This window comes from Euleptes europaea, chromosome 17, assembly GCF_029931775.1.
Source record: "Euleptes europaea isolate rEulEur1 chromosome 17, rEulEur1.hap1, whole genome shotgun sequence".
Classification (NCBI taxonomy): domain Eukaryota; kingdom Metazoa; phylum Chordata; class Lepidosauria; order Squamata; family Sphaerodactylidae; genus Euleptes; species Euleptes europaea.
Genome location: NC_079328.1, coordinates 27,405,781 through 27,427,728, shown reverse-complemented (window position 1 = coordinate 27,427,728; position 21,948 = coordinate 27,405,781). Strand labels below are relative to the sequence as shown.

The following is a 21,948-nucleotide window of genomic DNA, read 5'->3' as shown; positions in this document are numbered from 1 at the left end:
GTGGGCTTGGCAGATCCTTTCCCTCTTCTTCCCTGATTACCATTGGTCCCACACCTCTCTCTGATTCTGAGCAGCCCAGCCCACGATCCCTGAAGAAACTGTGCTGCTATGTTTATTTTTCCATTTCCATTTATTTACTAGCTCCTTTGACCAAAGGTCTTGAGCTTAACCATAACAATAATACATAATACAACACCAAATAATCAATTTACAACACCCAACGTATACTTAAGGTTAAAACACAGTAGAAAACAATTACGAATCATAGCATCACTACTACCATAACAATATATTCCCCCTGAACCAGCCTCATGAAATCACAAAATTTGTTTCAACATTCAACTCGCAGCTTACACGCTTGTTTTGTTTTGACGTTTGAGCGACATCACCTCTGCCAAAAATCTTGCAACAGAACTAGTGATATCAGGGTGAATATCTCCCATTATGTGGGATATCATCCAGGACTCCATGGGCGAAAACGCATGGTCGCTTTATCCTCCTTTAATCCCTGTTTCAACCAGGATTCAGCCAGGATCGAATGCATGCGTTTCACCTGATGTGTGTTCGATCCTGGCTAAAACAGGGATTAAAGGAGGATAAAGCAACCGTGCGTTTTCGCCCCAAGGGAGTCCTGCTTGCTATGTTTATTTCATTTATCCCTGCCTAAAATAAAAAGGGACTTTTACTAGATTCTCTGATGGGCCCTAAAGGCAGATCTAAATTACTGTTGGCTTGTAACATTTCAAAGGGAGAACTTCCATCACTTCTCTGTCCCAGCTGCCTTTGTGCAACCTGAAAGCTGTTGTGCACCTAGCATATACCACCAGGGTCTTTAACCCATGGTCAATTCACAGCCAAGGTTGCTAGTAAAGTGAGAAATAATGTGCTCCAGAGTTCTCCATTTCAGTACAGAGAAACTGCAGTGTTTGTCACTAAGATACACTTTGAATGCGTTGACATTTCATCATCTTTTGCCTTGTCCCATTAGCAAGCAGGAAACATGTATTAAAGGAAGTTGGTAAAAAATATTGTCGAAGGCTTTCACGGTCAGAGTTCATTGGTTCTTGTAGGTTATCCGGGCTGTGTAACCGTGGTCTTGGAATTTTCTTTCCTGACGTTTCGCCAGCAACTGTGGCAGGCATCAGGAACGAAACGTCAGGAAAGAAAATTCCAAGACCACGGTTACACAGCCCGGATAACCTACAAGAACCAATGAAGTTGGTAAAGATAAATTGTAATCATAGATGGATCTTACTTTCCTTATAGAATTTCCAGAGCTATAAATATAGCTCAAAAAGGCAAGAAGCCTCATTGTAGTTTTTGTACATGTGCCCGCACTTGCAGCAACTGAACAACATTTATTTCAGGTGCCATTATTAAAGGCTATGCACAGTAGGCAAAATGGAAGAGCGTGCTTGCGCATGGAGCATACTGCAGCAGAACCAGAAATCTGGCTGAGAGGAAATGATCCCAAACGTGCCCCTAAAAGACAAGGCTTGCCTCAAGAAATAATGATGGATCTCGGGGGGGGGGCCTCCCTCCCCGAGCCCGTGCGCACGGCCGGGGAAGCGCGCCCGAGGAGCCCCCCCCCCCCGCGGCCGGGGTGCAAAGGGGCGTGCGCGGGCCCATCGATGCGCATCGATCGCTCATTGGCGCGCTGGGGGCGCCGCCCCCTCCTTGGCCCGGGACGCCCAGGCATCGGGACGGAGGGAGCCGTGCGCAGGGAGCCCGGCGGGGCGGGGCCGCTTTGCGCCCGCTTGCCGGCATAAATAGCGCACGGGCGCGTCTCCCCGGTCCAATCGCAGCCGGCGCGTCTGATTTTCCCCCAGGAGCTGCCCAGCGGAACGAGCCCAGGATGGATGCTCAAGACTGTCCCTGCATTAGTGGTAAAGGAACTGCCTTTATTCGCAGTGGGTGGCCGTGTTAGTCTGTCTGCAGTCGTAGAAAAAGGGCGAGAGTCCAGTAGCACCTGAAAGACTAACAAGAATATTTTCTGGCAGGGTATGAGCTCATACCCTACCAGAAAATATTTTTGTTGGCAAGAGTCCAGTAGCACCTGAAAGACTAACAAAAATATTTTCTGACTAACAAAAATATTTTCTGGTAGAGTATGAGCTCATACCCTACCAGAAAATATTTTTGTTGGCAAGAGTCCAGTAGCACCTGAAAGACTATCAAAAATATTTTCTGGCAGGGTATGAGCTTTCGTGAGCCACAGCTCACTTCTTCAGATAATTCACAGTGCGCAGCCGTGTTAGTCTGTCTGCAGTAGTAGAAAAGGGCAAGAGTCCAGTAGCACCTTAAAGACTAACAAGAATATTTTCTGGTAGGGTATGAGCTCATACCCTACCAGAAATATTTTTGTTAGTCTTTAAGGTGCTACTGGACTCTTGCCCTTTTCATTTATTTGCACCACTTTTCCTTTTGTGCGTGAGCTCTTACGGTCTCTGTCTGGTGGGCTAACCGTTTGGAAGGGCAGATGCTCAAAGGGGGAGGGGGGAAACCCTGGTTCAGATGTCTTATTTTTGTTCCTTTTCTCTGGGTGTTCCAAGGTAAGTTAAGGGTGTGGAGTTCGGCTATTTACGCTGCTTGAGCTCGCTATAGTGTGTGTCAGAGGTTGCTGCCTCTGATTTCTGTTTACTTATTAAAACACTCGTGTCTTGCTTTTCCCCTTGGCTCAAGGTGGCTCACATACCCTTGAGAATCTACCTGGCAACATCTGCCTTAGCCCAACACAGCCCAAATAATGCACTTTCAGTGCACCTTAACGATCGTTTGCAAGTGGATTTTGCCAGTTCACACAGTAAAATCCGCCTTCAAAGTGAATTGAGAGTGGGTTATTTGGGCTGTGTGAAAGTGCCCCAAGACAATTGGTCCAGTTCTAGATTCTTTCAGGAATGCTCAGAGCACTGCAAGCTGCTACTCTCTCTTTCCCTCTGCTTATCTTCTGTTTGTCCTGACAAATGGGATTGGTTTTCTGCATTTGTATAAGTCTGTCAGACCTACTTTGCTATGGGTGGTGGTGGTGATACCCTAAGACTCATGTTTCAGTTGTCTATGATCTTAATGCCTTTTTCCCCTCTGTCCTTCTGTAGGTGGTGTCTGCACCTGTGGCAACAACTGTCAGTGCAAAAATTGCAAGTGCAAATCGTGCAGGAAAAGTGAGTTTCTGGGTTTTGGTGTTCGGCCTGATTAAACTGGTGGTGATGGAAAGTGCTGTTGAGTCACACCCCTGCGTAGAAACCCTAGATTTTCTTGGTGGTCTCCCATCCAAGTGGAAAGAGCCCCATAGCACAGAGTAGTAAGCTGCAGTACTGCAGTCCAAGCTCTGCTCATGACCTGAGTTGGATCTCAATGGAAGTTGGTTTCAGGTAGCCGGCTCAAGGTTGACTCAGCCTTCCATCCTTCTGAGGTCGGTAAAATGAGTACCCAACTTGCTGGGGGTAAAGGGAAGATGACTGGGGAAGGCACTGACAAACCACCCTGTAAACATAGTCTGCCTAGTAAACATCGGGATGTGACATCACCCCATGGGTCAGGAATGACCCGGTGCTTGCACAGGGGACTTTTACCTCCCATCCAGGTACAAACCAGGTCTGACCCTACATTGTTTCCAAGATCTAATGAGATCAGGCTAGCGTGGGCCATTCCAGGTCATGGCAATTAAACTTGTGTAAGGGTTGGGGGTTTTTTTAGTCTGTTAGCAACTTCTGTGCGCAGTTACTGTAGTGACCTCACTTAGGGTGTGTCATGCATAAACTGAACTGGTACGCTACTGGGTTGGTACCTGCAGTGTGTATGTGATTGCACACGAAGGGAGACATCAATTGCCCCCCTACAGTCTAGCACAAAGGGCAGCTATATAGTAGAGAAGTGATGGGAAGGGAATATCTGGATGTAATTTGCATACTTTCTCAAACTTTTCTCCTTTCTGCATCCCTACATTCCTATTAGCTATTAAGTACAGAACTGGAGCTTGAAGTTGCTTTAATATCAGCTTCAGGTATGCTGAGCAAAGTAGGGTTTCTAATTGACCAATGAAATCTTACTTTATCTCAGAGAAGCCGGTAGAATGGCAAAGTGCTCGAGCTTGAATTGGGAAGCCCTAGTGCAAATCTTGAGTGTGCTATGTGCTTATTTAATTAGTACACTTTTATCCTGCCCTTCCTCCAAGAAATTCAGGGCAGTGCGCATATTTTCTTTTGGTCCATTTTAAACTCAACAACCCTGTGGAGTAAGACTAGGCCCAAGGTTATTCATCCAGTGAGCTTCCATAGCAGAGGGGGGAATTTAAACCTGGATCTCCCAGAGCCTAATGTAGTACTCTAACCATTACACCATGCTGGCTCACTCTTTTAGACAACTGTTGCTGCTGTATCATTATGCTAACTTGCAAGGCGAATCATTGTTAGCATATATGAAGTGCAAATTAGCATATATGAAATGTGTTTGATACTCTCAAACTCTCCAGTTTGAAGAGCTGGTGTAGTTCTAAGCAGCTCTGCTTAAAAAGCAAATGGGGACAAAGGGCTGATAAAGAGATGCTCTTCCACTGAAGCGTCCTTCATGAGTAGGGCATTACTAATACCAAAACCTTTAATGGCATAAAGCATAGCATGATCATTGGGTATAAAGTGTTGAAGGGAACACGTGCTGCTGAAACAGCAGTGCAAACTGTACAGCTGAAGTAAACCTAGGCGCAGAGTACCCGGTTATTTTCACCTTCTCCTTCCAAATGCTCTGCAGACTATATGCGCTGCAGCTTGGAGTGCTGCTGTGGCTACTTGGGTGCAAGCTGCCTTTGCAAGGGTATTCCTTGAAAACTGGAAGCCTGTCTGCTCTTTTTAGCCCAACCTCACCCTGGCTTCCTAAGCATCTTACAGAACTAGGGTGAGAATATCAGAATATTTTTTAATTAAAAAGTTCCTCAGGGAAAGGCTGCCTGCTGAAGTTTCTTCTAGGTGGGATGGAGGGGAGGCCGGATGCTGCCTCTCCTCCATCTGGCCTTGATAAGGAACGAGAGCAGATCAGCGGAGGAGGTTTGTGTGCAGAAAATTACTATCTGTCTGTGTTTTGCTAGATTGAGAACCAGAAATGCGACTTTGAGAACCAGAAATGTGACTTGAGTGGCAGAGTTTCTTACAGATTGATCTAATACTCTATGCCAATAAAGGTGTCTGAATCTGATCTAATACCACATCTGCAAGGCAGATCACAGCTGTTGTCGCCTTTAAAAAAAATATATAGGGTGTGTATCCTGCAGATAGTCCCACACTTGCCCCAGGCTGTACCTGTCCAGGAGGAACATGAAGTTCAACTTGCTCTCCGTTCTGTGATCCTTGTTGGCGCCACTCACCTGTCTTTCTTTCTTTCTCTCTCCCCATCCCCAGGTTGCTGTTCCTGTTGCCCTGTTGGCTGTACCAAGTGTGCCCAGGGCTGCATCTGCAAAGGGCAGCCTGCCACGAAGTGCAGCTGCTGCAAGTGAACGTTGTCTCGCCACCCCAGCGATGATCTGTATATTTGATTGCCTGCCAGAATGTAACCTTATTGTTCATTTCTATATGTGCCTGTGCGTTTTCTAGCATTTACATGTAAAAAAAAAGTTAAGCAACTTGAAAATAATAAAGAGAAGTGTGTGTACATATATGCAACTATGCCTCTCATTTGATATTTAAAATCTATGTGTGCAACTTTCCCTTCTTACTGACCTACACATATGAACCAGGCCAGTGAATCTTTCCTCTAGGGCCATAAATAGGGAAGGAGACTAGAGCAACTGCCCTATAAGGAGTGAGGAAACAAACCCAGTTCTCCCGGTTAGAGTCTGCTGCTCTTAACCACCACACCACACTAGCTCTCTGTATCTATATCACTTTTTAAAAATTGTAATTGATAGTATTCTTTGTATAGGCTGGGTTGGGGTCATGCATGAAAGGGCTCATGTTGTAAATTAGTATAGTCTAGAATCATTATGCTTGGGCTCTGCTCAATCTCATCTAGGGCAGGCTCCAGCCTCTCTAAAATACCTTCTTTCCCATGAAGATAATTCACATTGGGTAGCCGTGTTAGTCTGTCTGCAGTAGTAGAAAAGGTCAAGAGTCCAGTAGCACCTTAAAGACTAGCAAAAATATTTTCTGGTAGGGTATGAGCTTTCGTGAGCCACAGCTCACTTCTGAATTACAGTTGATATTCAAATCTGAATTACAGTTGATATTCAAACTAAAGTCAATGCATTTATCTGGGCTGAATAAAGACCTTGCATTCATGGCTCATTACCAATGCTGATTTCTCCACACCCATCTCTCCCCTGGACATCACTGACATTTCTGCATACCACACCTAATCCCATCACGCCTGCTATTCACATTTATATACTGTTAACATTTACATACTAATGCTTGTCTGAATTCACTCTCCTCTACTTAAAGACAGATGGATTCACATTCTAGCTGTATCTGAAGAAGTGAGCTGTGGCTCACGAAAGCTCATACCCTGCCAGAAAATATTTTTGTTAGTCTTTAAGGTGCTACTGGACTCTTGCCCTTTTCTACTTCTTTCCCATAAAAGGGGTGATTAGGGTGGTATAAGAGAAATTAGGGAAAGCAATTGCTTTGATATTGGCTAAGCATATCAGCGTATCTGAAATGTTCGACTAAGATAAAATGGACCTGTGCCCACGGAAATCTTGAGGGAAACATCTAACCAGAGTAATCTCACATTCTCTGTTGCAGCCGGCTAACTATTACCTCTCCGTGAGTCACTGGTAGTGGGCAAAGGCAGAGTGCTCCAAACGCACAGGGGCCCAATAATTGTCCACCGTCGCTACAACAGCATGATGCAGCTATTATTATTGTCGAAGGCTTTCACGGTCAGAGTTCATTGGTTCTCGTAGGTTATCCGGGCTGTGTAAATACCAAGACCACAGTTACACAGCCCAGATAACCTACGAGAACCAATGCAGCTATTATTGCTGCTACAGAGGTGTAGCAGAGCTGCCTACCTTCAAAGGAGGGTGCTTGTTATATCTCTCTATGAGCCATGGCTCTGAATTGGTCAACTAATAGGAAAATAGTCACAGGAGAGAAGAATGATTTATCTTCAAAGTTAACTGCAGAAACAGCAATATGACATGAGCCCTAATTCTGATGCTGGGAACAAGACATGCCTCCGCTCCCAGAACTTCAGGGAAGTCTGACTGATTAAGGTCCCCCAAAGGCTTTGAGGGCTCCTCTACCGGACTATGTAGGGCATGATTTAAACATCAGGTTGGTGGTGCCAAAGGAATGCCCCATGGGCCATGTGAAACTTGCACATATTGAATAATGAGCTGTGCAAAGCAGCTACATGTCCTTACTGTGCCAGCACATCTACCCAGCCTGTGTGCACATGCAGAGGGAGCAGCACGGTTTAAATGAGATGATGTGTGACTGCAGTCCCACGGATGAGTTATTTTGTCTCACTGGCATTCTGTTCAAATTGGGCCCGGCTGACTTCTCTCTTAAGAGCAGCAGCCTTTAATCTAGAGAACGGGGCGGGGCACGGCGGGGGGGAAGCAATTGTAAGCTCATCAAGTCCAGCAGTCAGTTCACACAGTGGCCAACCAGGTTCCTCTAGGAAGCCCACAAACAAGACGACTGCAGCAGCACCCATCCTGCCTGTGTTCCACAGCCCCTAATCTTATAGGAATGCTCTTCTGATACTGGAGAGAATAGTATTAATTTTGACTAGTAGCCATGGATAGCCCACTCCTTCATGAACATGTCCACTCCCCTCTTAAAGCAGACAGTAGTAGATAGTAGAATCTGGAGTGGTTCCAGCCCAGGTTTTTCTCATGTATCTGCTTAAGCTGAGTAGAGGAACTGGTATGAAATATTCTGGTAGGCTTTGTGTTCTTGTATTCTTTTCTCCTGAATAAAGTTACCACATTTATTCAAATGACCACCAGCATCTTCCTGCATGATTGCAGCATCTTATACTTCCTTTCCTCTTCTGATCAAGGACACTTGCACATTTTGGACAGGACTCTAAATGCTAAACAGCGGAAGGAACAGACTTTCTCCCTGTGATTCTTTCCTGTCAGGTCATGATTCAACCATGTAACCTTGAAAGAAGGTGGGGGGGGGGTCATATTTCATTTCCAGTCATCATCACTGAAAAGGTTGAGGCATTAACTAATCCTAGGAACACTGTGTTTTTTCAGGTTTGTTGGGAGCAGTATGCCACAAGTTGCAAGCACCAGTTGTGAAATTAAACAAATAGCACCTTTTTATTTCCAGTCAAAAGGCAGCGCTTGTGAGTAAACATACACAGAATGAATGCTACTGTCAAAGATCTTATATGCTTGTGCCGAAAAGCCTAAGAACTTTCCCCACCCACCCCCAATCAACTATTCCCATAATTTAGGTGCCAATATTTAAAGGCATTACATTTCCCTGGAAAATATTATACAACTGTGGCAGAAGATTTAAAACATAAGGCAGAAGTTGATTCCCCTTATTTGCAGTTCCTCATACCCTGTTCCCTAGTCCAAAGCCTGGATTTAGCAATAAGTGCTCCAAAGCAGGATAATTGAAGATTAAATACATGGAGGCAACATGCCCCAAATTATACATCCCCAGACTGTGGGGGCTCTGCCCTACACATTACATTTTCCATGTATTCTCCTCAGGTCTACCAAAGGACTTTCAGTCAGACATCTGCTGTGTGTGTGTGTGTGTTAAGTGCCGTCAAGTTGCTTCTGACTCATGGCAACCCTATAAATCAATGTCCTCCAAAATGTCCTATCTTTGACAGCCTTGCTGAGTCCCCCCTAAAGGAACTAAATTCCAGAGTATATAGTGGGTATATTTGGATTGGGACCATGGAACATATGAAGAAGAGGGGTTTTTTATATGCTGACTTTCTCTACCTTTTTTTAAGGAGAAAGGGCTTAAACCTTCCACCCAGGGAGGACACATGGAAAAGGTAACAAGTAATTCAGGGCCTCACTGGAAACTAACTTCACCCATTCCCCCGCCCCCAACTCCTGATGTGTCTTCACCTTTATCACAATGAGGAATGCATGTTCAGAAAACAATGGCTTTTCTCTTGCCATGAGGTCAGGGTTTGTAAGTAGAAATCAAGGGAGGGGGGGTGCTTCACCTGGTAATTCTCCCCTTCAAATGCCACTTTCCAGCTGTTTCCCTGGTTCAGTGTTTCAATCTTTCGGCCAGCTGTGGGAAAGAATAGGTTAAAACAGCCAGGGTGCCTTTGTACAGGGAAGGTTTAGAAAAGGGAGAAACTGAAGTGCCCTCCTCATGTCATATCTCCCACCCCCAGTTTTAATTATATTATTTGTTTTGTGCTACCAAACAATGTGAGTTTTGTTTTGTGCTACCAAACAGTGTGCTACCAAACAAAACATTTAATTGAAGCCCCAGGCTTTCTGGGTGGGAGACAAAGACACCCTAGATCAGAGGTTCCCAAACTTTTTGAGCACTTTTCAGGAGAGCAATTCATCACGGAGCACTAATTTTCACCTAGCACCTATAGTACTAAACCGAATGACAGTAGTATTTTTCTTTCCAATCTCTTCATGGAGCACTAGATGTTTTGTTTGGGACAGTTGGGCACAGTTTGGGAACCTCTGCCCTAGATATTTGAACCCAGCACTTGGCTAGAACGTAAGGTTATGTAAGTGTTACAAGACACAGCAGGAAATCCCATGTTTGCCTCACAGAGGGGAATACCCTGACAACAGCTGAGGGACAATGTGAACCGTTACTTGTTACTGGAGCAATCCTGTGCTCTTAATCTAGAAGAGATGGTTTTTATTCCCTGCTTTTTGTCTACCTTTAAGGAGTCTCAAAGCAGCTTACAATTGCCTTCCCTTCCCCTCCCCACAACAGACACCTTGTGAGGTATAGAATCATAGAGTTGGAAGGGACCACCAGGGTCATCAAGTCCAACCCCCTGCACAATGCAGGAAATTCACAACTACCTCCCCCCCCCACACACACCCCTAGTGACCAGAAGATGGCCAAGATGCCCTCCTTCTCATCATCTGCCCAAGGTCACAGAATCAGCACTGCTAACAGATGGCCATCTAACCTCTTCTTAAAAACCTCCAGGGAAGGAGTGCTTACCACCTCCCGGGGAAGCCTGTTCCACTGAGGAACCGCTCTGTTAGAAAATTCTTCCTAATGTCTAGACAGAAACTCTTTTGATTTAATTTCAACCCGTTGGTTTTGGTCCAACCTTCTTGGGCAACAGAAAACAACTCGGCACCATCCTCTATATGACAGCCTCTCAAGTACTTGAACATGGTTATCATATCCCCTCTGTCTTCTCCTCTTCAGGCTAAACATACCCCTTCAATCTTTCCTCATAGAACCTGGTCTCCAGACCCCTCACCATCTTTGTTGCCCTCCTCTGGACACGTTCCAGCTTGTCTACATCTTTCTTAAATTGTGGTGCCCAAAACTGAACACAGTACTCTAGTTGAGGTCTAACCAGAGCAAAGTGATACCATCACTTCGTGTGATCTGGACACTATACTTCTGTTGATGCAGCCCAAGACTGCATTTGCCTTTTTAGCTATCACATCACACTGCTGACTCATGTTCAGTGTTTGAACAACACAGGGCCCAGCACAGATCCCTGAGGAACTCCACTAGTCACTTCTCTCCAAGTGGATGAGGAACCATTAACTAGCACTCTTTGGGTACGATCTGTCAACCAGGTAGGTGGGGCTGAGAGTGTGACTAGCCCAAGGTCACCCAGCAGGCTTCTTGTGTAAGAGTGGGGAAACAAACCCGGTTCACCAGATTAGAGTCCACCGCTCATGTGGAGGAGTGGGGGAATCAAACCTGGTTCTCCAGATTAGAGTCTGCCGCTCTCAACCACTACGCCCAGCTGTGGGTCACAATTGTGTCCACTGTGCCATCTCTCCCCCAAATCAGCACAAAGGCTTCCGAGTCCAGAGAGGTAACCTTGTAGGGCTGCAGTCCAAAGAACACTTATCTGCGAGAAAGCCCCCTTGAATAAATGGGACTTACCTAACAATAGACATTCCTGCACTGCCTCACAAAAGGCAAAAGGGAGTCTTGCAGGGTTTTTTTAAAGGAAAAATTTCATGAGCAAACCTTCACAAAAGCTTGTTTCAATAAATCTATTTGTCTTTAAACTGCCTCAAGTCCTCTTTGGTGTTAAGACTGCGATCTTAAAGCCACTTACTTAGAAGCTTTCTGTAATAAAAACCAGGCCACAGTACCCCGAATGTGGGGGTGATTGATCTATGGTGGTACAAACTTTCTTTTGGGGTGCAGAGCTTTCAAATTGTCCTCAATATCATTCTGGACTGTTGCCTGTGCAGCTATGTTTATTCAACAGTAAATCTCGCTGACCTTCTAGTAAAAGACTGAAGCCCCAATTTGCCCCCACCTCACAAAGACTTTTTGGGGTGCAGTACAACTAGGCAGCAGAGTCATTTCTATGTTTAATCGGAAGAATGTCCCACTGAGTTCAGTGTATCTTAAACCCAAACACATGGGATTAGAGCATGGGTTCTCAACAAGGAGGGAATTCCCCGGGGGTGGGAATTTCAGGGTTGGGGGGGAGATTAAGACCATTATTCATCAAAGTGTGATGTCTTGTAGATTATGTATCATCTGTGAAATTGTAGTTTGTTTGATTTCGATAATTCACAGTGGGTAGCCGTGTTAGTCTGCCTGCAGTAGTAGAAAAGAGCAAGAGTCCAGTAGCACCTGAAAGACTAACAGAAATATTTTCTGGCAGGGTATGAGCTTTCGTGAGCCACAGCTCACTTCTTCAGATAATTCACAGTGGGTAGCTGTGTTAGTCTGTCTGCAGTAGTAGAAAAGGGCAAGAGTCCAGTAGCACCTTAAAGACTAACAAAAATATTTTCCGATAGGGTATTCGCATTGACATACTGTTAACATTTACATACGAATGCTTGTCTGAATTCACTCTCCTCTACTTAAAGACAGATGGATTCACATTCTAGCTGTATCTGAAGAAGTGAGCCATGGCTCACGAAAGCTCATACCCTGCCAGAAAATATTTCTGTTAGTCTTTAAGGTGCTACTGGACTCTTGCCCTTTTCTACTACTGTTCGCTTTTGAGTTAAGACTATTTCGGGAAGGGGGGAAATTATATTCTGAACAAAAGGGTGAAAGGAGGGAATGGAGCAAAAAGGCACTGGATTAGAGGTACGCAGGAAGGACTGAAGCCTGTTTCCTCGGAAGTAAGGAACACCAAATTACCCCCCCCCTCGCTCCCGCGTGCCTTTCTTCAAATAACCGCTGAGTCACCATTGACTCAGCACCGTCGGTTTCCCGGAAGGCGCGGCTGCAAACACAGACACAAGGCGCTTGCACACTGCGCAATGGGAAGGGCTGGGGCGCGCGTAAGGATGAGTGCTTGGTTTGCCCCGTGCTAGGGGAGGGGCTTGTGTTTGCACACCGCCCCAGACGTTGGGCAACGGGATGGGCCCCTATCGAAGGGGGGGAGGTTTTTGCAGACGGCCCCCTGCGTGGCTTTGCTGGGCGGGGGTCCGTAAAAGACCCTCCTGGCAGCGCGTACGAAGGCGGGCCGAGGACATAGCGTTCCTCGGTGGGGCGGCTGCGCTCGACTCCATGTCCTCTTTTAATCTAACAACCAAAACTCCCTTATTGCTGCATATTTGCTGCAAGTTTTCACTCTCTCCGCCTGGGGCTGGGCAACGATGACCGTCCCGAAAGCAACGCAGATCGAGTCACCGGCAGCATAATCGTGGACAGGCAGGCGGCAATCCCAGACAGACTCAAAGCCCATTCACTTCAGTGGTAGAAAAGGGCAAGAGTCCAGTAGCACCTTAAAGACTAACAAAAATATTTTCTGGTAGGGTAGGAGCTTTCGTGAGCCACAGCTCACTTCTTCAGATACAGCTAGAATGTGGATCCTTCTGTCTTTAAGTAGAGGAGAGTGAATTCAGACTCCTCTACTTAAAGCAGTGGTTCCCAACCTTTTTTTGACCAGGGACCACTAGGACTTTTTTGTTCGGTGCAGGGGCCCCAAGGTTCAAAATAAAAATTCCAAGAATTTGAAAATAAACTTTAATCATAACTGTTAGTTAAACATTAAACTTAGAATAATATTTGAATATATATTTTTATAATAGAGAACTTTTAATTGAAAATATTAATTTATTATGGGTTTAGAACTTTGTTTTGCGGGCCTTAATTTAGTTCTCGCGGACCCCTGGGGGTCCACGGACCCCTGGTAGGGAACCAGTGACTTAAAAACAGATGGATTCACATTCTAGCTGTATCTGAAGAAGTGAGCTCTGGCTCACGAAAGCTCACACCCTGCCAGAAAATATCTTTGTTAAGTCTTTAAGGTGATACTGGACTCTTGCCCTTTTCTACTACTGCAGACAGACTAACACGGCTACCCACTGAGTTATCCCCATAAACTTCAGTTGATTTCGAGTGTGGCAGGCGACTTTTTGTTTTGATCCTATGTGAATCCCCTTTTACAGATGAGCCACTGAGGCTCCGTCCTCCGTAGGGTTCCTTTTTAAAAAATTGGTAACACAATACATCATATAGCATATCCCAATAAACTAGAATCAATTTGTAAATCCAGTGTCTGACCACTTAATTCACAGTGTAGTAATTCTTATTCCAGTATCATACTAGAGCCCTGACCTGGATGGCCCAGGCTAGCCTGATCTCGTCAGATCCCAGAAGCTAAGCAGGGTCAGCCCTGGTTAGTATTTGGATGGGAGACCACCAAGGAATACCAGGGTTGCTGTGCAGAGGAAGATACTATTACACCTCTATTAGTCGCTTGCCATGAAAACCCCCAAAAAGGGGTCGCCATAAGTCGGCTGCCACTTGACGGCACTTTACACACACACACACACACACATCATACTAGGTACCCTGCATTGTGCAGGGGGTTGGACACCCTGGGGGTCCCTTCCAACTCTATGATTCCCAGCCCTCTTCTATATTACTAGTATTCCTATTACTAGTATTCCTAAACCCATGTCATGGAGCCAGTCTCACCCTCAAATGATATTCTGTCAACCAAGTGCATGGTACTACGTGCTGTACCGAGTTTATATCCCAAACCTTTAGCAACCAATCCCGTCCCACAGAACCCATTGCTGGGCAGCACGGTTTCATTCCTTTTGTAAATTATTTTAATGGGGTTTAATTTGGGAGCTTTATCTTTGGTTTTCAATCTCTCCCCCCTATCCTAGGCAAGGGGGGAGTGGGATACATAGTTCCCACATACACAGGCTCTGATTGAAGGACTCGGCCACGAGTCTGCAAATAAATTCAAATCCTGAGCCCATTTGGTTTCTGCAGAGATTTACACCAAATTATATTCAGCCCTCCAAGTGCAAGATACTACCTGCTGTACTGAGCTTGTACAACCGCGCACTATACATCACAACAGTGGACAGGATAAAATAATTCTGTTTTACAGACTGTTGGTGAGAAAAGTTTTTATGTAATATTGAAGTTTTGTTTAGAGCTTGGAGGGGGACTTAATTGTTGTTTATCCTACTAAGAAGTGGAGGGTTCATTTCACACCTGTGTGTGCGTTATGTGCTATCAAGCTGCTCCCAACCTATGGCAGCCATATGAATTAATGACCTCCAAAACATCCCAGCAATGACAGCCTTGCTCAGGTCTTGCAAACTGGTTGCATTTTTTTAATCGCATTTAAAAAATGCATTGCACACATATCAGTCCTGAATTCTGAAACATTCTGAATTTCAAAACTCAGTATAAAGTAGGCAAAATTACCAGATTCACAAAGGCAAATGGGATTGAGTTGACAAGAACACTCCAGTATGTAGGCAACAAACTTGATCTATTGAGGAAAGCAACTTGGCCGTTTTATGGATGTAACTGAATGTTCTGCTCCTGGTCAGTGTTTGGGGTACCTAAATCCACGGAAGTCCAAAGGGCTGCTTAGGCACCCTTAAGGCCGATGCATACTTAGAAGCAAAACCCAATATTTATCACTAAGGCAAGATGCAGGAAGTAAATCCCTACAGAGTGTAAGCGGTGCCCAGCTGGATCAACCCATGGTCTATCTAGTCCAGCATCCTGAATCACATAGCTGCTCACCAGGGGAAGTATACCAAAAAGCGGAAGCATACAAAAATAAACACTGGTTCTTGTAGGTTATCCAGGCTGTGTGACTGTGGTCTTGGTATTTTCTTTCCTGACGTTTCGCCAGCAGCTGTGGCAGGCATCTTCAGAGGAGTAACACTGATGGCCTGCCACAGTTGCTGGCGAAACGTCAGGAAAGAAAATACCAAGACCACGGGCACACAGCCTGGATAACCTACAACAACCAATGAACTCTGACTGTGAAAGCCTTCGACAAAAATAAACATTATTTCCCATCTTACCATCTTACTGCAAGTTTTGTTTCATTTTGAAAATTGCATTTTTCTTTGATGGTTTATTATTGGTCGTACTTTGAGTGGCATTTATCTGGGGGCACCAAAATCTTGTCGGCTCTCGGGGCCTCTAAAGGTCTTAATTCGGCCCTGGGGACAAGGGATGATGCGGCACTCGCTAGGAAAACATTTGCACGCGACTCCGGCGACCGGATCGCGCCACGCTCCGGGGTGTGGGGGGTAAGGGTTGGGGGGGGGGCGTGTAAGAGGCAAAATCTGCACGTAGTCCCAACCGTTGAGAAAGAGGCAGGGAGAGACCGGATCGCGGGTCAAGGACGTGCGAATGCACACGGGGGTGAAGGAGGGGAGGGGGCGAGCGCTTTGCACCCTTCGCCCTGCGGCTCGTGCGCAGGCAGCAGGAGGAGGAGGCTGCCCGGAGGCGCTTTGCACTCGCGCGCCAGCTCCCCGGCGGCTATAAAGGCGGAGCGGAGCGGCTTGGGGCGCAACAGCTGATCGCGCCGCTTTGATCTTGCGTCCCAAGCCGCTGGTGTCGACTGCGAGAAGCCTCTGAGCGTGATGGATCCTCAGGACTGCCCCTGCGCTGCTGGTGAGTTTCTTTCCCTTTCATTCACTCGCTAGTATAATTCACAGTGGGTAGCCGTGTTGGTCTGTATGCAGTAGTAGAAAAGGGCAAGAGTCCAGTAGCACCTGAAAGACTAGCAAGAATATTTTCCGGTAGGGTAGGAGCTTTCGTGAGCCGCAGCTCACTTCGAAGAGTCCAGTAGCACCTTAAAGACTAACACAAATACTTTCTGGTAGGGTATGAGCTTTCGTGAGCCACAGCTCACTTCGAAGAGTCCAGTAGCACCTTAAAGAAGAGTCCAGTAACACCTTAAAGACTAACACAAATACTTTCTGGTAGGGTATGAGCTTTTGTGAGCCACAGCTCACTTCTTCGAAGGGTCCAGTAGCACCTTAAGGGTATGAGCTTTCGTGAGCCACAGCTCACTTCTTCGAAGAGTCCAGTAGCACCTTAAAGACTAACAAAAATATTTTCTGGTAGGGTAGGAGCTTTCGTGAGCCACAGCTCACTTCTTCAGATACAGCTAGAATGTGCACAATCTGAAGAAGTGAGCTGTGGCTCACGAAAGCTCATACCCGGCCAGAAAATATTTTTGTTAGTCTTTAAGGTGCTACTGGACTCGTGCCCTTTTCTACTCACTAGTATGTTCCCTTTCTCACTAGTGTGTTTCTCTTTCTCATTGAAGTGGTGCTTTGAACTTTTGTTTTAGGAGCCTTCGGTTTGATGGCGTTTTCCCGCACCCGGCCTAGGAGTATTCCCAGCGATGTATTAAGAGTGTGGAAACGTTATAAAAAATACTGTTCGCACTTTGTTTGGCCTCTTTTGCTGTGAAGACGTCTTCCAACCATTTTTTAGCCGTAGTATCCAAAAACCCTTTTAAAGCGATGTTTTTTATAATGTTTACAAACTCTTGATACATTGCTGGGAATACCTAGTGCGGTATGACCCGGATGGCCCAGGCTAGCCTGATCTCGTCGGATCTCAGAAGCTAAGCAGGGTCAGCCCTGGTTAGTGTTTGGATGGGGGACCACCAAGGAATACCAGGGTTGCTGTGCAGAGGAAGGCACTGGCAAACCACCTCTGATAGTCTCTTGCCATGAAAACCCCAAAAAGGGGTCGCCATAAGTCAGCTTCGACTTGAAGGCACTTTACACACACACACACACAACAGCCAATGTCTTGTTGAGTTCTGTGGGGTTGGCTCCCAAGGACACATCTTTGAACACATGAAGTTGCCTTCTACTGAATCAGACCCTTGGTCCATCCAAGTCAGTACTGTCTACTCTGACAGGAAGCAGCTCTCCAGGGCCTCAGGCAGGGGTCTTTCACATCACCTACTTGCCTAGTCTCTTTAACTGGAGATGCCAGGGATTGAACCTGGGACCTTCTGCATGCCACACAGATGCTCTACCACTGAGCCACAGTCCCTCCTCTAAATACTTAGGATTAGGCTGTGAAGTCCCATGCTTATTCATTTAGTGTCTTTTTATTCTACACTACAAGGCGCTCAGGATGGTGTATTTGGTTCGTCATCCTCTCTGACACCATTTCATCCTCATAACAGCCCTGTGAGGTAGGCTAGGCTGAAATAATAAATAGCTTACAGGTACCCAGTATATGGCAAGCTATTAATTTATACCTCACTTTTTGGCCCAATTGGGGCCCAAAGTGGAACAATATTTTCTTCTTCTCCGCTTTCTTCAGTGGGAATTTGAACCTGGGTCTTTCCAGAGCTAGTTCTAACACTTGAACCACTGCTCCACAGTGCCTCTTAGAACTCCATGGCATGTGCTTCTAAGTAATTGTTCTTAAGCTTGTGATAGTTATTTAGTGGAAGAGTTCTTCTTTTGGTAACCTGGGGCCGTTTCTCAATGGTAAAGCATCTGCTTTGTGTGGAGACGGTCCTGAATTCCACCCTCAGCTTTGCCAGTTGAAAGGACCAGGAGGTAGGTAAAGAAAAGGGCCTCCCTTTGGAGAGCTGCTGCCCATCAGAGTAGACAATACTGACTTGGAGAGGCTAACAGTTTGGCCATGTAAAAAGCAGCTTTGTGTGTTCATCCATCTAAGATACTTTGCTAATGGTGAACGCATGAAGCTGCCTTATACTGAATCAGACCCTGGGTCCATCAAAGTCAGGGCTGTCTATTCAAGCTGGCAGCGACTCTCCAGGGTCTCAGGCAGAGGTCTTTCACATCACCTACTTGCCTAGTCCTTTTAATGGAAGATGCCAGGGATTGAACCTAGGACCCTCTGCATGCCACTCAGATGCTCTATCACTGAGCCACCACCCCTCCCCAAAAATACCCTCATATTCCTTGGAGGTCTCCCATCCAAATACCTGCCAGGGTTAACCCTGCTTAGCTTTTAAGATCTGATGAGTCGGGTTAGCCTGGGCTATCCAGGTCAGGGCAATGTTTGGTTATTAATATCTATTTCAACCACTACGGTTCAGGATAGAAAGTACAATCCCTGCTAAGGGGAGCAGGAGCAATCTTCACAGAGCTCTTTATTCTCCCCCATCTCTTCTCCTACTTCATTCTCCATTCATGTACCTTTTTTATTATTATTAATGGAAGGCCATGCTGCACGAGGCCCAGTGTGGTGTTCTGGTCATGAATATCAGACTAGTATCGGAGAGACCCATGTTTGAATCCCCACTTGTGCCATGGGAGCTTGCTGGGTGACCCTTGGGCCAGCCGCACACTCTCAGCCTAACCTACATTGCAGGGTTGTTGTGACGATAACATGGGGGAGAATGTTGTAAATTGCCTTGGGCTCCCATTGGGGAGAAAGGTGGGGAATAAATGAATTAAATAAACATGTAAGTCCAATGAGGAAATGAGCCTTACTCTTTAGTAAGTGTGCTTAGAATTGTAGCCTAGGCTAAGTATTGAAAATACTAGTATTTTTAGGGGCTCCATCTACTTTGAGAGGCTTTTGGCATCTTTCACCACAACTAATATGTGGGATCCACTTTTACAAGGTTGCTGGTCACTCTCAACTGCTGTTATAATCTCCCACAAATAATTTAAGAATGCAGCTTTTCCCTATACTTCTACGTGGTTAAACAGCATGGTGTAAACCTTTATTACTTCAAGATGAAGTTGTAATCAGATACCGGATTACATCTTAATTTGTGGCTTTACAAGAGGAAGGGGACTTTGGGGAGGAAATAATTCAAGGAGTTGTGGCGGGGGGGGGGGGAATCCTGTTGCCTGGACTAGCTTTCAACTAGAAAAAACACTTAAGAACCAAGTCTGTACATTTTTTTTTACTTAGAAGTCAACCCTACTGGCTCACGATGGCCCCAGACTATTCTGATTATATCTGTGCAGCTGTTAACTCTAAAGGTTTCTGCTCTTTGGTCATTTCTCTGTAGCTGTTGGGGAGGAATTTCAGAAAATGGATCCAAGGCCAAGGAGTTCTAACCCACACTCTTCCTGTGCAGTGATACTGGCAAAATGGCCTTATTGCAAACCATTTTCATTCAAGTGCCAGTTGCATAATTAGTCTTGCCAAGAGGTAAAAGATCCTGTCTCTTTAATAGAGGTTGCATGGGGTGTAATTTACTTGTCTGCTGCGAAAAGCGTTGGCTGCCCTTTTGCATTAATTAAATCTCTCTTAAAGAGACAGGACACTCTTCTCCAGGCAGCTGACAACCCTTATGTGTGACTTAATTTTTTTTATTTTTTTTTGCTTAGCACTGTGTGGCTTATGTTTTCCTCCTTTTTCCTCCAGGTGGTTCTTGCACCTGTGCTGGTTCCTGCAAATGCAAAAATTGCAAATGTACTTCCTGCCAAAAAAGTGAGTGTATTTTACTTCCTTTATTCCCGTCTTTCTCCCCTCTGCCATTTTATCCTCATGACAATCCTGTGAGGTAGCTTAGGCTGGGTGGGTGTGATTGGCTCAAGGTCACCCAGCAAGCTTCTACGACAGAGTGGAAATTCAAACTGAGAGGTCTCAGATCCTAGTCTGACACTCTAACCACTACACCAGCACAGAAGGGTCAGGAAATGAATTGTCTCATCCAATACAGCATCAAGAATTTTGGGATCGGGTGCATTATATGGCTGCTGTAGGGTGCTGAGGAAAGCCAGGGCTGGCTCCTTGCCAGTAAGGCAGGTGCAAAGGGGTGTTGCCCTGATCTGGAGGTCCCAGGCTAGCCTAACCTTGGAAGCTAAGCAGGGTTGGCCTGGTTAGTAGTTTGATGGGAGCCCACCAAGGAATTCTAGGGTTGCTATGCAGAGGCAGGCAATGGAAAACCACCTCTGAACATCTCTCACCTTGAAAACCCCATGAGGGATGGCACTTCCCCCCCCCCCACCACCACCAAAGGTGTGTTGGGGAACCAGTCAATGGGTGCCACGTGCCTATAGGTGCCACATTGGGGATCGCTGCAGTAGATTCTTTGGTTTTTTTTTGCATGGCTCACTCGCCGTCGCCCCTCCTATGACTTCGAGTCTTTGTGTTGATTGTGCATGCCATTTCCAACCATCAGAAGTCGCCTCGCTCTCCCCCTGCGTTTGCCCGTGTTTTCAGAGACGGGCATGCATAATCACATGAAGCTGCCTTATACTGAATCAGACCCTTGGTCCATCAAAGTCAGTATTGTCTACTGAGACCAGCAGTGGCTCTCCAGGGTCTCAGGCTGAGGTCTTTCACATCACCTACTTGCCTGGTTCCTTTAACTGGAGATGCCGGGGATTGAAACGGAGACCTTCTGTATATCAGGCAGATGCTCTACCACTGAGCCATAGCCCCTCCACACAAAGATGGTGATGGCGAGTGAACAGCCATGCATAAAAGACCTTTGTCTTGAATCAGTTAAACTGCTGGGCTCTTAACTCTTGAAATATCCATAATCCCTGCCCTAAACTACTTATGTTTGGACTCTTCTAGGCTGCTGTTCCTGTTGCCCATCTGGCTGCAGCAACTGTGCCAAGGGCTGCATCTGCAAAGAGCCGCTGTCGAGTAAATGCAGCTGTTGCAACTAAAAATGCACTGTTCTTTGTAAATATTCTGTACGGTCAAAAAGATGACTGTTTGACCACAATGAGTATTTTGTACCTGTTTTGCCTGCTGGGGCAGGGGAAAGGAAAATAAAAGCTGTGATTTGACACGAAAGAAGCCTGTTTGTACTCATTTTCAAGTTGTCTGTGTTTAAAAAATAATGCTCATGGTTGCTGGACTACTCACAGTGAGAGTCTGCAGTTGTTCAAATATTATATCCAACGGATGGCTTTTGGATTAGACTTTTTGATACCTAACCGTTCTAGTGTCCCATGTACATATGCAGCAAGGCAAATGCTCATATTAGGTTAAGTTATGTGTGTCAATGTAACATTTATTTCATTGATACCCTGCCTTTCTCCCCAGTGAGGACCAAAATCATCTTATCATTCTCCTTTCCTCTATTTTATCTTCACAACAACCCTGTTAGGTAGGCTGGGTTGAGAATGTGCCTGGCCCAAGGTCACCCAGTGAGCTTCCATAGCATTTGAACCTGGGGCTCCTAAATCCTGGTCTGACTACCTTGGTGGTGTAGGGGTTAATCACTACTACAAAACCTGCTGCCACCTTAGTGAAAACAGAAGAGTAAGGTGGGAAGGTGTAGAGAAGTTATACAACACTCACCACAGCCATACCTTAAGAGGGCTTATGTGCTGTTTAAGGAATCAATAGAAGCAGAAAGTTGATACGGCAGGGCTTCTCGTAATACTGTACAAAAATCTCTACATAGCTGTGAAGCTTATTAGGAAATCCGAAGCCAGTCACTTTCAGCCTGACCTGCTTCATACTACTGTTCTGAGTATAAAATGTCTCGCCTTTGGCATAGACACGGAGTTCTTTATATCTCTGGGCTTGGCCACCTTTCTTTGTGTCCGCCTAGAACGCAAAGCCTCCCCTTTGTTAGGAAACTTTACAAAAAACCCTTACTTTCCCCACAGCAAAGAGCTGC

The 21,948-nt window shown here is 45.7% G+C and overlaps 2 protein-coding genes across 2 annotated transcripts; both read left to right on the top strand.

The window, feature by feature from the left end:
- The first annotated feature begins 1,827 nt into the window (after nucleotides 1-1,827).
- Nucleotides 1,828-5,635, top strand: LOC130489050 (metallothionein-1-like). Its single transcript, XM_056862756.1, has 3 exons — nucleotides 1,828-1,886; nucleotides 3,096-3,161; nucleotides 5,391-5,635. Exons 1-3 carry the CDS (start codon nucleotides 1,856-1,858, stop codon nucleotides 5,483-5,485), a joined length of 192 nt encoding a protein of 63 aa, XP_056718734.1. The 5' UTR covers nucleotides 1,828-1,855; the 3' UTR covers nucleotides 5,486-5,635.
- A 10,339-nt stretch (nucleotides 5,636-15,974) lies between these two features.
- On the top strand, nucleotides 15,975-20,987 carry LOC130489079 (metallothionein-like). Its single transcript, XM_056862788.1, has 3 exons — nucleotides 15,975-16,013; nucleotides 19,728-19,793; nucleotides 20,889-20,987. The coding sequence occupies exons 1-3, from the start codon at nucleotides 15,983-15,985 to the stop codon at nucleotides 20,981-20,983; spliced, it is 192 nt and encodes a 63-aa protein (XP_056718766.1). The 5' UTR covers nucleotides 15,975-15,982; the 3' UTR covers nucleotides 20,984-20,987.
- The last annotated feature ends 961 nt before the right edge of the window (nucleotides 20,988-21,948 follow it).

What these genes read in the sequence shown, in the direction of transcription:
- LOC130489079 (XM_056862788.1), top strand. Translation starts at nt 15,983, where the DNA reads ATGGATCCTCAGGACTGCCCCTGCGCTGCTG. An exon ending in GGACTGCCCCTGCGCTGCTG is followed by an intron (nt 16,014 to 19,727) that starts GTGAGTTTCTTT and finishes TTTTTCCTCCAG; the next exon opens with GTGGTTCTTGCACCTGTGCT. An exon ending in ATGTACTTCCTGCCAAAAAA is followed by an intron (nt 19,794 to 20,888) that starts GTGAGTGTATTT and finishes GGACTCTTCTAG; the next exon opens with GCTGCTGTTCCTGTTGCCCA.
- LOC130489050 (XM_056862756.1), top strand. Translation starts at nt 1,856, where the DNA reads ATGGATGCTCAAGACTGTCCCTGCATTAGTG. An exon ending in AGACTGTCCCTGCATTAGTG is followed by an intron (nt 1,887 to 3,095) that starts GTAAAGGAACTG and finishes GTCCTTCTGTAG; the next exon opens with GTGGTGTCTGCACCTGTGGC. An exon ending in GTGCAAATCGTGCAGGAAAA is followed by an intron (nt 3,162 to 5,390) that starts GTGAGTTTCTGG and finishes CCCCATCCCCAG; the next exon opens with GTTGCTGTTCCTGTTGCCCT.